The sequence below is a fragment of the Cyprinodon tularosa genome, unplaced genomic scaffold (genome assembly GCF_016077235.1).
Source record: "Cyprinodon tularosa strain WSP-4 unplaced genomic scaffold, ASM1607723v1 ctg286, whole genome shotgun sequence".
Lineage (NCBI taxonomy): Eukaryota > Metazoa > Chordata > Actinopteri > Cyprinodontiformes > Cyprinodontidae > Cyprinodon > Cyprinodon tularosa.
The window spans coordinates 700,689-717,464 of NW_024038992.1; the positions used below are offsets into that span (position 1 = coordinate 700,689).

The window sequence follows — 16,776 nt, forward strand, 5'->3', positions numbered from 1 at the left end:
GTTATTTAATGGGACCAGCAGGTGCTACAAACCTTTTTATTTCTCCTTCCCATTAAGGTTGTGAATGAGCTACAGCCATGAAAGTTACCCCAGATGGAGACAAAGGATAGCTGTCACTTAGACTGAAAGAATTTTTAAGATACCATTTACGGTTTGTCTTCAGCACTCGTTTGTTCGGAGCTGATTTTCCCACTCAAAAAAGCCTGAGAGGAAAGAAACGAAAGTGAAGCGCTTTTCTCTCTGTCACTGAGAGGTTCGTTAAGCGTTGTCAAGGTAACCAAGCTTCAAAGGGATTTTTCCTCTGCCACTTTAAACAGCACATTTTAATCTAATGGAGGGAGACAACACTGATTTAACATTTGGAAATGGATACAATGACTACTGGCCATGACCCTTCCCTTCACCCGCAACCCCGATAGACTTTCAAAATAAGACTCCGGGGACCCTTCAAAATAAAAGCTCCTACATTAAAGTCATATTTTTTTCCCCAGCATATGGCTCAACATTATGACCCAAACTCAACCACTTTTTTAAAAATGAGACTAGGAGTTTTTCAAAACACACCCCACAGCAAATTTCAAAATAAAAGCCTCACATTGCCACTTCATCTACTGCCCTAATAACAGGGAAAAAAAGTGATTTAACGATTGGAAAGTCATCAAGTATCACTGCTGGGTCTGACCCTTTTCTCAACACACAACCCTGCTAGACTTTCAAAATAAGACTCCACTGACCCTACACAATCAAAGCCTCTATATTATACTCGCCTATTAATTGATGCAAATGGCTCAGCATTATGACCCAAACTCTACCAGCTTGTTTCTATTAGACTCTAGGGACCTTTTCAAAACATACCCCGGAGCGAATTTCACAATAAAAGTCTCCCATTTACGCTCTAATACAGCATCTATTCACCCAATAACATGGAAAACCAGTGATTTCATATTTAGAAATGGATTCTATATCACTGCTGGGCATGACCCTTCCCTTGACACACATTCATGATAGACTTTCAAAATAAGACTAAAGGGACTCTACAAAATAAAAGCCTCTTCCTTACACACACTCATTCATTGTGCCGTATGGCTCGTAGCTACGACCCAAACTCAACCAATTTCTTCAAATAACACTACTAAGGCCTGTTGACCACACACCTCAGTGCATATTTCTTAATAAGATTCTAAGATTTACACTGTAATAAACCATCTGCTAACCTCGTAACATGCAGCCTAAGCCTGCTAACGGTGCTTTCATCACCACAGCGGCTCGTAACATGCAGGTTAGTTTGTTTTGATAAATTCAGCTCTTTCAGTGGTATTAGCTCTCTTTCTATAAGCTTCTCTCTCTGTCCTTCCTCTGCTTCTCATGGTTAGTCTTGCACATAGGTTTGTGAATTTTCAATCCTTAAATGATGACACTGTTTTCTTTATGCTGATCAACCGACACATTTTAAATAATTTACATTTTTTTTGCCAAGTCTTGACATTTCCTCATATGATTTCAAAATTTTAATACTTATTCAATACCATTGTCCTCAACATTTTACTTCCCATGCTTAAGCTACTAATTTTTTCTTCAACCAGATAAGATTAAAGTTTTTCTTTGTAATTTATTTTCTGAATCAGCTAATTTAATACTTTTCAGCCTATGCTGTGAACTTTGGCTTCATTCTGCTCTCTTTCTAGACAGGAATTAAGCTTTTCTGTTTGCTGCTAATTCATAACACGCCTGACATATTTCTGTGCAGTAGGTGACCCCCCCCCCTTCAAAATTTCTTTAAAAATTTTCTAGAAACTTGGGAGACATTATGTTAAGACCCTTCTAGTGCCCACTTTTAAGACATTTGTTGATATCATGTATGGCTTGGCTGAGCAGCTTTTAAGATGAGTCTGTTTCTGCCATTTTACTGCCAAATGATTCTACCCTACAAAATCTTCAGATGATTCAATTGTTTTCTGCAGTTTGAAGTTTCTGATGATCACATTTTCATATGTTCTTCAGGTAATTTCAGCTTTTTTCATTCAGCAGAAGCATTCTCACTGGCTGTTTCTCCGAAACAGCTTTTTCTAGTTTTAATTGTATGACTAATTTGACCATTAAAAAAAACACATCTCTATGTTTAGATGTACACAACTTTTCATTGAAGCACTCAACAATATTTCTCATTTTGAAGCGTGAAAGTCCACTCTGTGAATCCGCTAGGTTCTTCTCTCCTCTCAGTCTTTACGCAGGTAAATAAACCCAATATTTTCAGGCCGCCTCTAGACTTTAGACACTGGTTGCATTTGAAAAGAAGATTATTATGAAAAGATGAAATACTGCTGGCATATTGGCACTTTTGGGGGAGTGTTGGTCTTGTGGTTAGGGCAGTGCGCTTGTGCTCTGAGAACGTTGCAAGTATCCGGTTCGATCCCAACAGCCTCCACTCTGGGTTCCTGAATATCGACCCTTAACTTCACACTGCTCCCTGGGCGCCGCACGATGGCAGCCCACTGATCCCCAAGGGGATGGGTTAAATGGGGAAAATTTCTCCAATGTGATCAATTAGTATTTATTATCTAGGCTGCAGTGTGAAATTTCAAATTCCTGGGTTTTTTCATTGGGTGCACAATCAATGTTTCAGTTTTGTTGGAAATTTGCCATAAGCCATTTACGTATTTCTTGGTTTTGTGTTGTGAAATTTCTCGCTCTCCATTCAACCCTCCTCTTTTATCCGGGCTTAGGACCGGCAAAGTAACCTTAAAAGATACTCAGGCAGAGTTACTTTTTTATTTTTTTTATTCTTTTATTTTTTCAAACTTTAAAAGAATGAGCGTGCGATTTTACAACAAAGTGAGCTTCCCTTAAATGGTAGAGCTAACTAACTTGTTGGTCAACAAAACAGATATTAAACACTGTTATGCTTGATGGTATTAGTGATCATCCCTGATCTCTAGTTTCCTGAGAAGGGTCTGGCTTTTCTCCACAGCCTTCAGCCTTTCTGCCTCACTTCTGTCCAAAGAGGCTCGTACCCTTATGACTTCTTGATTAAGTTCTTGACACAAAGCGCTGACGCTTTCTACGTGATTAGAGATTTCAGTTTCTGCTTGGAGCCTCAATCTTTTCTCTTCTTGGAGCAACGTTTCCAGCTGCTGGATGTCATGTTGAAGTTTTTTCTGGTCGACCTCCTTGGATGTGCTCCGAGTTTCTTTTAGTTTCCGTTTTTCTGCCTGGATCCCTACTTTCCTCTTTTCTTGAAGCTCTTCTTGCAGTTGTTGAATGTCCAGGTTCAACTATTGGATGTAATCTTGAGGGTATTAGTGATCATCCCTGATCTCTAGTTTGCTGAGAAGGGTCTGGCTTTTGTCCACAGCCTTCAGCCTTTCTGCCTCACTTCTGTCCAAAGAGACCCATACCCTTATGACTTCTTGATTAAGTTCTTGACACAAAGTGGCAACGCTTTCTACATGATTAGAGATTTCAGTTTCTGCTTGAAGCCTCAAACTTTTCTCTTCTTAGAGCAACGTTTCCAGCTGCTGGATATCATGTTGAAGTTTTTTCTGGTCGACCTCCTTGGATGTGCTCTGAGTTTGTTTTAGTTTCCGTTTTTCTGCCTGCAGCCCTACTTTCCTCTTTCCTTGAAGCTCTTCTTCCAGTTGTTGAATGTCCAGGTTAAACTATTGGATGTAATCTTGATGGTATTAGTGATCATCCCTGATCTCTAGTTTCCTAAGAAGGGTCTGGCTTTTCTCCACAGCCTTCAGCCTTTCTGCCTCACTTCTCTCCAAAGAGGCTCGTACCCTTATGACTTCTTGATTAAGTTCTTGACACAAAGCGCTGACGCTTTCTACATGATTAGAGATTTCAGTTTCTGCTTGAAGCCTCAAACTTTTCTCTTCTTAGAGCAACGTTTCCAGCTGCTGGATGTCATGTTGAAGTTTTTTCTGGTCGACCTCCTTGGATGTGCTCTGAGTTTCTTTTAGTTTCCGTTTTTCTGCCTGCAGCCCGACTTTCCTCTTTCCTTGAAGCTCTTCTTCCAGTTGTTGACTAAGGACAACTTTAGCAGAGCTATTGGTTTTGATTTAACATAATAAAAAACTAATCCACTTCTATTATAAAGCAAAGTGACTGATGATATAGAAAAAAATATTCAAACATTAAAAGCATTTTAAATTGACAAACAAGTTATAGCAACACAATATTTTTTATATATACAAAAGAATAAATAATCAAGTGGGAATGCATAAGTTTTCAACCAATTTCAACAATTTTTGTATCAAAATGCTCAGCTTGTTCAGGAGAATGTTGCTATGTCTTTTGGTAAAGATATTTTTTGTTTGTTTTTTCTTGATATTCAGCTTTTTCTGTGTTTTTTTTTGTCCCATTGAAATGCATTTAGAATTCTTATATTTTAGCTAAATTCAGATAAACCTTCACCATATTTGACCTTTAACTACTTCAGCATACTTTCAGCTAGAAACACCATTCAACTTTTAAAATGTTTCCATATCTTTCTGCTATTGCTGTTTAACTCAGCTTTTTGCTAACTTTTACAGGTTTGCTTCAGTGAAGCTTCAAACGTTTAAAGAATTTTTACAGATTTTCACATTTATAATGGAAGTCTATGGACGGAATGTTCAGCTGCTAGAGTGTGGTCACTCTAGGGTTTTCAAACATTTCACTCATGCCAAACAGCTTCAACTCACTCACTCATTTCTCACTCTATGTAGAAAAATTATACATCAAAACATAAGTATTTTTGTCAGGATTCAGGAAATGTATTCCTCATTTGTGTGGGATTTACAGTTTTCCTACAGTTTGCCCTAGACCACGAAGAAGTCCACACTTCCCCAATAGAAATCCAATGAGAGACTTTCCAAAAATCACAGACGAAAATCCAAAACAACAAATGTTTTCGTATCGCTGCCACTTTTCAACCATTTCATGCACAAACATGAAACTTGGTATACAACATCTTCAGACCCTACTAGCACTTACATTGAAGGATTTTTTTCAATATCCTTTATAGTTTAGCTGTTTAGCTGACTTTTTCGGGTATACGAAAACGTTGATTGTGAGAAAAATCCGCAGACTAGGAAAAAACAAATTTTTACATCGTCACCATGGCCAAATAGTCTTTAGTAGGAACATGACATTTGGCATAATCGAAGCCGAGGGATGGCTGACACCCATAGTAAAAGAAGTTTTTTAATACCCTATACAGCTTTGGCTCACCACTTGTTTGTGGGGTTTTTCAGCACCTGGAAGCTCAGTGAACCTGAGGTGAGGATGTAATCCAATCAGACGAGAAGGTGGGACAAATCATTATGTTTCTCTTCCCATTAGGGTTGTAAAAGAGCTACAGACATGAATGTTATCCCAATCGGACACAAGGGATAGCTGTCACTTAGACGGAAATAATTTTTTGGAAACCATTTACGGTTTTGGCTCACCACTGGTTTGTTTGGAGGGTTGGTTTGGCTTTTGAGAGCTCAGTTCTAACAAGAAGCTACATATTATTTAATGAGAGGAGCAGGTGTGACACACCTTTTTATTTCTCCTTCCCATTATAGTTGTGAATGAGCGAGAGCCATGAAAGTTACTCCTATTGGAGACAAGGGATAGCTGTCGCTTAGATTGAAAGAATTTTTTAGATACCATTTACGGTTTGCCTTCAGCACTCATTTGTTCAGAGCTGTTTTTCCCATTCACGACGCTACGGAAGCCGGCAGACCAAACCAGCGCATTCAGCTCGGCAAAGAACTCATGCTCTTCCTCAACACTGAAGTCCTCAGACATTTTTCTTTCGTTGTTTCTTTCTTTGCACAGGTAAACAGCACATTTCTTCTTCTACGCTTGCATTATTGGCAGAGCAGACGCTGAATGCGCACTTTCATCTGGTTTGGTCTGCCGGCTTCCGTAGCGTCGTGAACACGCATGTGCGCGCTTACAGGAAATCCTATACACTACTGTTTATGCTCTAAAAACATTCTAAATGAATTCGTTTCGAGTAAATTATGGACGCTACCCACTCAGGACACTTGGAATACATTGGACGAGCAGTATGGAGGAATATTGACACGTTTTTTGTGGACTTTTATGGACCTTTCTGCCTCGGGCGCCATAGACCTCCATTATTTGAATGTCAGCAGACAGCAAGAATCCTCCCAGATCTCCAGATGCATTTGAGATATCAAAAAAGTACTCCAGAGTGTTGTTCAGTATGGGGGTGAGTAGAAAATGAAGGCTAATCATGTTTTGGGTGTACTATTCCTTTAAGGCTGACACTGACAGGCTCGTTAACGTCGTCAAGGTAACCGAGCTTCAACGGGATTTTACCTCTGCCACTTTAAACAGCACATTTTGATCTAATGGAGGGAGACAACACTGATTTAAGATTAGGAAGTGGATACAATATGACTACTGGCCATGACCCTTCCCTTCACACACAACCCTGATAGACTTTCAAAATAAGACTCCGGGGACCCTACAAAATAAAAGCCCCTACATTAAACTAATTTTTTTCCCCAGCATATAGCTCAACATTATGACCCAAACTCAACCACTTTTTAAAAAAAATTAGACTCTAGGGGGGTTTTCAAAACACACCCCACAGCAAATTTCACAATAAAAGCCTTCCACTGCCACGTCATCTACTGCCCTAATAACAGGGGAAAAAAGTGATTTAACGATTGGAAAGTCATCAAGTATCACTGCTGGGTCTGTCCCTTTTCCTCAACACACAACCATGCTAGACTTTCAAAATAAGACTCCAGTGATCCTACAAAATAAAAGCCTCTATATTATACTTGTGTATTAATTGATGCAAATGGCTCAACATTATGACCCAAACTCTACCAGCTTGTTTCTGTTAGACTCTAGGGTCCTTTTCAAAACATACCCCAGAGCGAATTTCACAATAAAAGTCTCCCATTTACGCTCTAATACAGCATCTATTCACCCAATAACATGGAAAACAAGTGATTGCATATTTAGAATTGGATTCTATATCACTGCTGGGCATGACCCTTCCCCTGACACACATCTATGATATACTTTCGAAATAAGACTAAAGGGACTCTACAAAATAAAAGCCTCTTTCGTACATACACTCATTCATTGTGCCGTATGACTCATAGCTATGACCCAAACTCAACCAATTTTTTCAAATTACACTACCAAGGCCTGTTGACCACACACCTCAGTGCATATTTCTTAATCAGGTTCTAAGATTTACACTGTAATAAAGCATCTGCTAACCTCGTAACATGCAGCCTAAGCCTGCCAACGGTGCTTTCATCACCACAGCGGTTCATATCATGCAGGTTAGTTTTTTTTTTTTTTGATAAATTCAGCTCCTTAAGTGGTATTAGCTCTCTTTCTATAAGCTTCTCTCTCTGTCCTTCCTCTGCTTCTCATGGTTAGTCTTGCACATAGGTTTGTGAATTTTCAATCCTTAAATGATGACACTGTTTTCTTTATGCTGATCAACCGACACATTTTAAATAATTTAAATTTTTTTTGCCAAGTCTTGACATTTCCACATATGATTTCAAAATTTTTATACTTATTCAATACCATTGTCCTCAACATTTTACTTCCCATCCTTAAGCTACTAATTTTTTCTTCAACCAGATAAGATTAAAGTTTTTCTTTGTAATTTATTTTCTGAATCAGCTAATTTAATACTTTTCAGCCTATGCTGTGAACTTTGGCTTCATTCTGCTCTCTTTCTGGACAGGAATTAAGCTTTTCTGTTTGCTGCTAATTCATAACACGCCTGACATGTTTCTGGAAAGTAGGTAAACCCCCCTTTAAAATTTCTTTATACATTTTTCTAGAAACTTAGGAAACATTACGTTAAGACTCTTCTAGTGCCCACATTCAAGACATTTTTTGATATCATGTATGGTTTCGCTGTGCAGCTTTTAAGATGAGTTTGTTTCTGCCAATTTACTGCCAAATGATTCTACCCTACAAAATCTTCAGATGATTCAATTGTTTTCTGCAGTTTTAAGTTTCTGATGACTTCCTATCACAATTTCATATGTTCTTCAGGTAATTTCAGCTTGTTTCATTCAGCAAAAGCATTCCCACTTTGATGTTTCTCCGAAACAGCTTTTTCTAGTTTATTTTCTTCTTCATCTATTCTTAGGCACAAATGCAATTAAAACCCTTGCACCATTCAGCCCTGTCATGGAGAATGGAAAGTGGCAAGGAAAAAAAACTATTGTTGAACAAAGCTTTAAGAAACATTTATTCTGTGTGATAAAAGCATATTCTGAGATCTGATGTTGCCAGAAATTTAACTTTTTGACAAATCCCAATTTGCAGAGAAGGGAAACAAATACTTCATATTACCCTGAACACAGCTTTCCTATAAAACATGTTGCCAGCTATAAGAATTATTTTCTTCATTATGGATATGGAAGCCGTTTAGAGCTAATGGAATAAGAATGGGACTAAATGCAATCCTAGGAAGAAGAATTAAAAAATAAACAATTTGAGGCTGTAGAAGACTGAGATGTGAGAGCTGACATGACTCTAAGCACACAGCCAGAGCTGCAATGGATCAGTTTAGTGTTAGAATGGTCTATTCAGAGTCCAGATCTAAATCCAGTTTATGAACCGATTCATGTGTTTTAACTAATAAAAAGTGCAAAAACTCTAAATGAGCAAAGCTGGTAGATAAACATCATCATCCGCTTGCTGTTATAACTGTTGCAAAAGGCAGTTCTTTAATGTACAGACTTATTAACACATTAGATGTTTTCATTGTATATACAAAAATAAAGTAGGAACCCTAGTATATTTTAACTACTTTATATTTATGCACAAATTTCTGGTGAATCATAAAATTCAAAGGTGTAACCGTCATAGCAGAGGCACTTTCCATTCTCCATCATAATGGAGAATGGACATTATGATGGAGAATTATGTCCATTGTCTACAGTTAGTCTAAAGTTAGAAGTAAAAATACTTCTAACTGTTTATTTATGCTTCTTTTACTCACCAAGCAGAGAATTCTGGACTGACTCTACAGTCATTAGCATCTTCCTTGGAATCCACAGGAACAGCTCCTCTGCCTGTCGGTTAAAAACACGTACACAATGAAATGAGCCCAACAATTGTGGTGTCTGTATTTTTTTTTATAAACTAAACATTTATCTGATGAAATGTCCCTTAAACTCCCACCTTGATGTCTCTGGTAGCTTGCAGACCATAGCCCTCTGTACCAAAGTTGGCCACGGCAAAACCGTCACAGGATGCCCCGTTCTCCTGAGCCCAGGACATCAAATCGGGGAAGTAATCCTCCCTGTTGCCTTCGAACACCGTTGACAAACCTGAATAAGGGAGAGAAAAAAAATTTATTTTATCATCTCTAAAAGAAAGGTGTTTAGGAGAAGTTATGTTGAACGCACCCTTTTGTTTCTTTCTGATCTTCTCCACCAAACTTCTGATCTGGATGTACTCATCCCACTCTTTACCAGCAGAGGGTGCTGCACTGCTGCATTCTGGGAAAACAGGTTTCAATTAGTCAGGATAAAGTCATTTATTGAGGAGGAAAGGAATTAAAGTTCAAAAGGGTGAACATACTCTGGAGAAGTTCAGAGATGAGGTTCATCATCTCCTTTGGGGAAATGACAGTGTTGGCTCCAGAGCCAGACTTCTGAGTCTTCACCCGGCTCTTCTTTCCCATGGTGCTGGATGGACGACTTAACAACAGGAAAACACTGTCACACAACAGAGAGTCACTTTTGTGTCCGTTTAAATCCATAATCAAGTTGAAGAAAAACTTGTGCTTTGAGAAGGTTGCAAGTACCCGGTTCAATCCCTACAGCCTAGACTCTGGGTTCCTGAGCAACACCCTTAACCCCACACTGCTCTCCGGGTGTCGCACAATGGCAGCTCACTGCTCCCCAAAGGGGACGGGTTAAATGCAGAGGGCGAATTTCTCAGTTGTGAGATCAATAAAGTTCAATTTCTATTTCTTATCTATTTTTGTTTTACTTTTATTTCATTTAAAGAACACAGACCTTTGCCAAGTAACAAAATTTTGCCTTATATTTTGAGCTACACCTATTGCTAAACTGCTTGTTTCCTCCATAAATCGCTATCTCACAATGTTGAAAAAATACGTAAAAAGAAAAAAATGGTATCCGGATAATGATATGGATCATCACTACAAATATAATGGATTATGCCTTAGCATAAGGTACACTTCTGGTTAGAGCTGGGCGATATGGCGATATATATCGTGAGGACGATAGAAACATGTCTATCGTGACCTTTCTCCTCTATTTTTTCTATCGTGATAAACTTTTTCACTGTTCACTGTCATGGCCGCAAATTGCATAACTGGTGTTCTTGGTTTGGGGTTGGGATTCTCATATTAGGAAACAAGATGATGGGTAAAAAATAGGCGATGAAAGATTTTTTTCAACCCTATCCATCTGACGGACTATGAAAACATAAAATGCAACATCAGTTGTGGTATATCGTGATATATATCGTTATCGTGATATAAAATAATCCATATCGTGATATAGTTTTTTTTCCATATCGCCCAGCCCTACTTCTGGTAATAAAAAATAATAATAAATCATTAAAATCCATTAAGAACTTTTTATGTTATCCTGTAAACAGACAGACTATGACATAACCTCCTTGGCAGAGGGAACAAAAATTGAATACAATGAAGCTTTAAACCTTTATGAGCATTATAAGAAGAGTTATAATTCAGTTGCCATTTTATTCCCTCACTTCAAAAATGTGGAACTTTCAAAAGAAGAAACAGAAAAGTCGCTTCATAAAAAAAAAAAAAAAACAACCACCCCCTAGAGTCCGCAACTTTAAGTTCTACCCTGAGGAGCCATGATTTCTGCTTCATTAGACAGCAATGCATCTAAAAACAGTTCCAGCATCGTTAAGGGTTAATAGAATTGGTATGTTATGGGTTTAAGAAGCCATGAAAAGGATCACTTTAAGTTTTGTGATTGCATCCTTAATAGGGACAAGTCCAGAGATTTCAATGCGTATTAAACCGCGTTCAACAGTTGATAGAGGAGGACGGCGCTGCAACTAGACTGACACGACCACAGTACTGATAGATTACTGATAGTCCCAATATGAGATTCCAAAAAAAAAGTTAGAAAACAAGCCACTGGTCTATGTTTCCAAGGTTGAAAACCATATTGCACCCCATTTGAGAATTTAGATGCTTAAAAAATAAATAAAAAAACACTTAATGCTAGATACATTTACAGGGTTTATAAACGAATGAGCAACTCTAATTTAATGCTATTTAATGCACTTTTAATGCTCTTAGATATAATTTTAATGCCATCAACAAGTACCCATGACTCTCATATATACACGGCAAATTCCCTCTTCATTTACCGTCTGCAGGCTGCAATTCGTCGATTTCCAGCCACTTCTGTTGAAATTCGCATTTTCCCCATTCCCCAGCTTTTTCTCTGCCTCGAGCTTCTTTTCCGAACATATGGCTTTACGATCAACCGGAAGCAGTTCTGAACAAATATGCAAATATATTGCGATATAATATTTTGTAATATATTCGCATATATATATATATACACTCACCGGCCACTTTATTAGGTACACCATGCTAGTAACGGGTTGGACCCCCTTTTGCCTTCAGAACTGCCTCAATTCTTGGTGGCATAGATTCAACAAGGTGCTGGAAGCATTCCTCAGGGAGTCTGGTCAATATTGACATGATGGCATCACACAGTTGCTGCAGATTTGTCGGCTGCACATCCATGATGCGAATCTCCCATTCCACCACATCCCAAAGATGCTCTATTGGATTGAGATCTGGTGACTGTGGAGGCCATTTGAGTACAGTGAACTCATTGTCATGTTCAAGAAACCATTCTGAGATGATTCCTGCTTTATGACATGGCGCATTATCCTGCTGAAAGTAGCCATCAGAAGTTGGGTACATTGTGGTCATAAAGGGATGGACATGGTCAGCAACAATACTCAGGTAGGGTGTGGCAATGCAACGATGCTCAATTGGTACAAGGGGCCCAAAGAGTGCCAAGAAAATATTCCCCACACCATGACACCACCATCACCAGCCTGAACCGTTGATACAAGGCAGGATGGATCCATGCTTTCATGTTGTAGACGCAAAATTCTGACCCTACCATCCGAATGTCGCAGCAGAAATCGAGACTCATCAGACCAGGCAACGTTTTTCCAATCTTCTATTGTCCAATTTCGATGAGCTTGTGCAAATTGTAGCCTCAGTTTCCTGTTCTTAGCTGAAAGGAGTGGCACCCGGTGTGGTCTTCTGCTGCTGTAGCCCATCTGCCTTAAAGTTCGACGTACTGTGCGTTCAGAGATGCTCTTCTGCCCACCTTGGTTGTAACGGGTGGTTATTTGAGTCACTGTTGCCCTTCTATCAGCTCGAACCAGTCTGGCCATTCTCCTCTGACCTCTGGCATCAACAAGGCATTTCCGCCCACAGAACTGCCGCTCACTGGATGTTTTTTCTTTTTCGGACCATTCTCTGTAAACCCTAGAGATGGTTGTGCGTGAAAATCCCAGTAGATCAGCAGTTTCTGAAATACTCAGACCAGCCCTTCTGGCACCAACAATCATGCCACGTTCAAAGTCACTCAAATCACCTTTCTTCCCCATACTGATGCTCGCTTTGAACTGCAGGAGATTGTCTTGACCATGTCTACATGCCCAAATGCCTTGAGTTGCCGCCATGTGATTGGCTGCTTAGAAATTAAGTGTCAACTAGCAGTTGGATGGGTGTACCTAATAAAGTGGCCGGCGAGTGTAAATCTGTATATATATATATATATATATATATATATATATATATATATATACAGGTGCTGGTCATAAAATTAGAATATCATGAAAAAGTAGATTGATTTCAGTAATTCCATTTAAAAAGTGAAACTTGTATATTATATTCATACATTACATACAAACTCATATATTTCAGATGTTTATTTTGTTTAATTTTGATGATTACAAATGACAACAAATGAAAATCTCAAATTCATCATATCCGAAAATTAGAATATTGTGAAAAGGTTCAAAATTGATGGCCCCTGGTGCCACACTCTAATCAGCTAATTAACTCAAACCACCTGCAAAAGCCTTTAAATGGTCTTTCAGTCTAGTTCTATAGGCTACACAATCATGGGGAAGACTGCTGACTTGACAGTTGTCCAAAAGACGACCATAGACACCTTGCACAAGGAGGGCAAGACACAAAAGGTCATCGCTAAAGAGGCTGGCTGTTCACAGAGCTCAGTGTCCAAGCACATTAATAGAGAGGCGAAGGGAAGGAAAAGATGTGGTCGAAAAAAGTGTACAAGCAAGAGAGATAACCGCACCCTGGAGAGGATTGTGAAACAAAACCCATTCAAAAATGTGGGGGAGATTCACAAAGAGTGGACTGCAGCTGGAGTGAGTGCTTTAAGAACCACCACACACAGACATATGAAAGACATGGGTTTCTGCTGTCGCATTCCTTGTGTCAAGCCACTCTTGAACCACAGACAGCGTCAGAAGCGTCTTGCCTGGGCTAAAGAGAAAAAGGACTGGACTGCTGGTGAGTGGTCCAAAGTCATGTTCTCTGATGAAAGTAAATTTTGCATTTCCTTTGGAAATCAAGGTCCCAGAGTCTGGAGGAAAAGAAGAGAGGCACTTCATCCACGTTGCTTGAAGTCCAGTGTAATGTTTCCACAGTCAGTGATGGTTTGGGGTGCCATGTCATCTGCTGGTGTTGGTCCATTGTGTTTTCTGAGGTCCAGGGTCAACGCAGCCACATACCAGGAAGTTTTAGAGCACTTCATGCTTCCTGCAGCTGACCAACTTTTTGGAGATGCAGATTTCATTTTCCAACAGGACTTGGCACCTGCACACAGTGCCAAAGCTACCAGTACCTGGTTGAAGGACCATGGTATCCCTGTTCTTAATTGGCCAGCAAACTCTCCTGACCTTAACCCCATAGAAAATCTATGGGGTATTGTGAAGAAGAAGATGCAATACACCAGACCCAACAATTCAGAAGAGCTAAAAGCCACTATTAGAGCAACCTGGGCTATCATAACACCTGAGCAGTGCCACAGACTGATCGACTCCATGCCACGCCGCATTGCTGCAGTAATACAGGCCAAAGGAGGCCCAACTAAATACTGAGTGCTGTACATGCTCATACTTTTCATGTTCATACTTTTCAGTTGGCCAACATTTCTATAAATCCTTTGTTTTTATTGGTCTTCAGTAATATTCTAATTTTCTGATATGATGAATTTGAGATTTTCATTTGTTGTCATTTGTAATCATCAAAATTAAACAAAATAAACATCTGAAATATATGAGTTTGTATGTAATGTATGAATATAATATACAAGTTTCACTTTTTAAATGGAATTACTGAAATCAATCTACTTTTTCATGATATTCTAATTTTATGACCAGCACCTGTATATATATAGTTTAATAAACTGTTTTTATAAACTTGTTTTTCTAACTAAAGCATTTTAAATGCCAAAATAATCACATTTAATGAATTTTAATGCTAATTTCGCCTTAATTAAAAAAATTATTTAATAACTTTTAATGATTTTTAATGACCTGCGGAAACCCTGATTTAGATGGGGTTCAATGGATATTTTTTTGTAGCTTAACATCAGTTTAGGTCAGAGGTCATGGATTAGCGGACAGCGCTCCAGATCCGGACCACCCTGCTGGCTAATCCAGACCCAACCTGATTTAAAACATTTATAGATTACCGCATGTTGTCCGACGACAGTGTTTAACCCCGAAATCCCACATCCTCTGTCTCCGCTCCCCCCGACTGCGCTCCAGACCTCCTGCGCAAAGCAAGGCCTACAGCCTACGCTGTTCCTTCCATCTTGCTCCGCTCCGACTTCCTCTGAGCTCAAGGAGAGCATGCACTAAATTGTTATTAAATATAGATTAACACTTAATTTAATATGACAAAAAAAATCCCCACAATCCAGCCAGCATATATTTAGTTTATGCACAAATATTTTCGTTTTGCAGTGGATTTTTCTAACAAGGATAATTAGGATCATACATGGTTTGTATGAACTATGTTTGTTCTCTGCTTCCAAAATCTCATCCATGCCTGACATGAGAAGTTTCTTTTGAAGTTGTGAGAGGTGCTCTGCATTTTGAAACTTTTAAATCTCTTAGTATAAATAAATATTTTGATGGAGATGAGAAATCTGCTTCCTGGTATGTTGAAGTACCAAGAGTTTGCATCCAATCATTCAAACAAACTGTTTTAGTTTTTGGGAATATATAAGCTCACGAATGAGCCTGGAATGGCTTGAGAATGGCTTTGTCTACATTCAAACTCAGGTTTAGGGCTTTGCAGGGCAGCCTAAAGCCCACTGCTCTCATTAAGCCATACAAAATTAAATGAATAACAGTGAGTTCAGGTGTTTTATAATATATATGAGTCAGGAAATTGTCTATATACCAAAGTGAACCATTGTTGTCCTCTACTTCAAAAAACATTTTAAAATGGAATTTTTTTTTTTTATTATTTTAAATCTCAATGTATAACATGGATGCATAAAAACCTCATTTTATTCCAGCGCTAAATTCTGTTTAAAGTAACATAATTAAAAATGTCTCCAGGCCTTTACTGGTTGTTTCTTATTTGGTGACCCCTGGTTTAGGTGTTTGGAGCAAGAATGGCAAAATTACAAAGTGGAGAAAAGATTACTAAACAAATTGAAAGGCATCAGTGAATGTTTCAAAAATAATATTAAAAATACTGACAATAGCAGTTATACTTATATATTTCCACACTATTTAGTCGATACTATTCAATGCCAACAGGGGTTATTGGCTCTGTATTTCCACTTCCTTAATGTGTAAAGATAAGATGAACGGAAGGAACACAATGAAAGCTCTGAACTTCTCTAATTTATGGGGAGAAAAAAAAAGAGCAGACTGGAAGTGGATGCTGCGTTATTTTGCAAGATGTCAGTTTCAACCAGAGTGAATCTTACTAATGCAAAATGCAATACTTTAGCACAGCTCTGCATCCGATTTTGAGGAAAAATAACTCAATTTAGAGAGTAAATGTGGTTTCCGTTGTCTTTCATTTATTCAACAGTGTTTTCCATTTTAAAAGTCTGATTATGATCCTAAAATCTAAGTCAAAGGAGTGTGGTTGAGTGAAGCTCTAGGAAGTTTCCAGCGTGGAGGTAACATGCTAACAGCTCTGTTAGCGGAGTGTTTGCAGTCCTTTACTTCCAACAATGAATCCCAAAACGGACAACCAGCTACTTTTAGATTTTATGAAACGCCCATGGCAGCACTAGCCCTGTCAGAGGGAGTCCTAACCTGCAGCCAGCCAGAGGAAACGCCCGCTGCTCATTCATCCACTGACCGTTAGCCAGCTAGCTGTTAGCTCCAGAATATTGCAGCTTAAACTGGGTTTATTAACGCTTCTATGTGGCCGAAACAACCGTCAGGATGCATTTCAACTCTCACGAGGAGTAACCAACTCAGTTGAACGAAGAGTTTATGTATTAAACCGTTATGGCTAACTCTGCTTATTCCTACCTGTGGAAGTGACAGCAGCAGCTCGTTTTCTGATCCAGGTCCAACCTTCAACAAGCCGTGACTCTGATTGGACCAGCGTTTCAGGCCCACGGTAAAGCGCCTTTCTGATTGGAGCAACTGAGACTGACGCTATGAAAGTGATTCACTACTAGCTTTCTGATTGGTTAGATTCTCGAATAAACTGAGGAGCTTGGA

The 16,776-nt window shown here is 38.9% G+C and overlaps 1 protein-coding gene across 3 annotated transcripts in view; it reads right to left on the bottom strand.

Annotated features, from left to right (window-relative positions):
* The window catches only part of setd3 (SET domain containing 3, actin histidine methyltransferase), a 32,625-nt gene extending 15,906 nt beyond the window's left edge, over positions 1–16,719 (bottom strand). Inside the window, exons 1-5 of one of the 3 annotated variants that reach the window (XM_038290676.1) lie at positions 16,582–16,719; positions 9,577–9,695; positions 9,402–9,494; positions 9,175–9,323; positions 8,993–9,065 (exon numbers count right to left, since the gene is read on the bottom strand). In XM_038290676.1, coding sequence (XP_038146604.1) covers positions 8,993–9,065; positions 9,175–9,323; positions 9,402–9,494; positions 9,577–9,679 — 418 coding nt within the window. In that variant the 5' untranslated portion in view covers positions 9,680–9,695; positions 16,582–16,719. Of the gene's footprint in view, positions 1–8,992; positions 9,066–9,174; positions 9,324–9,401; positions 9,495–9,576; positions 9,714–16,581 lie in introns of those variants that run through there. The other 2 variants (XM_038290675.1, XM_038290674.1) reach the window with 2 other exon arrangements.
* Between the last annotated feature and the right edge of the window lie 57 nt (positions 16,720–16,776).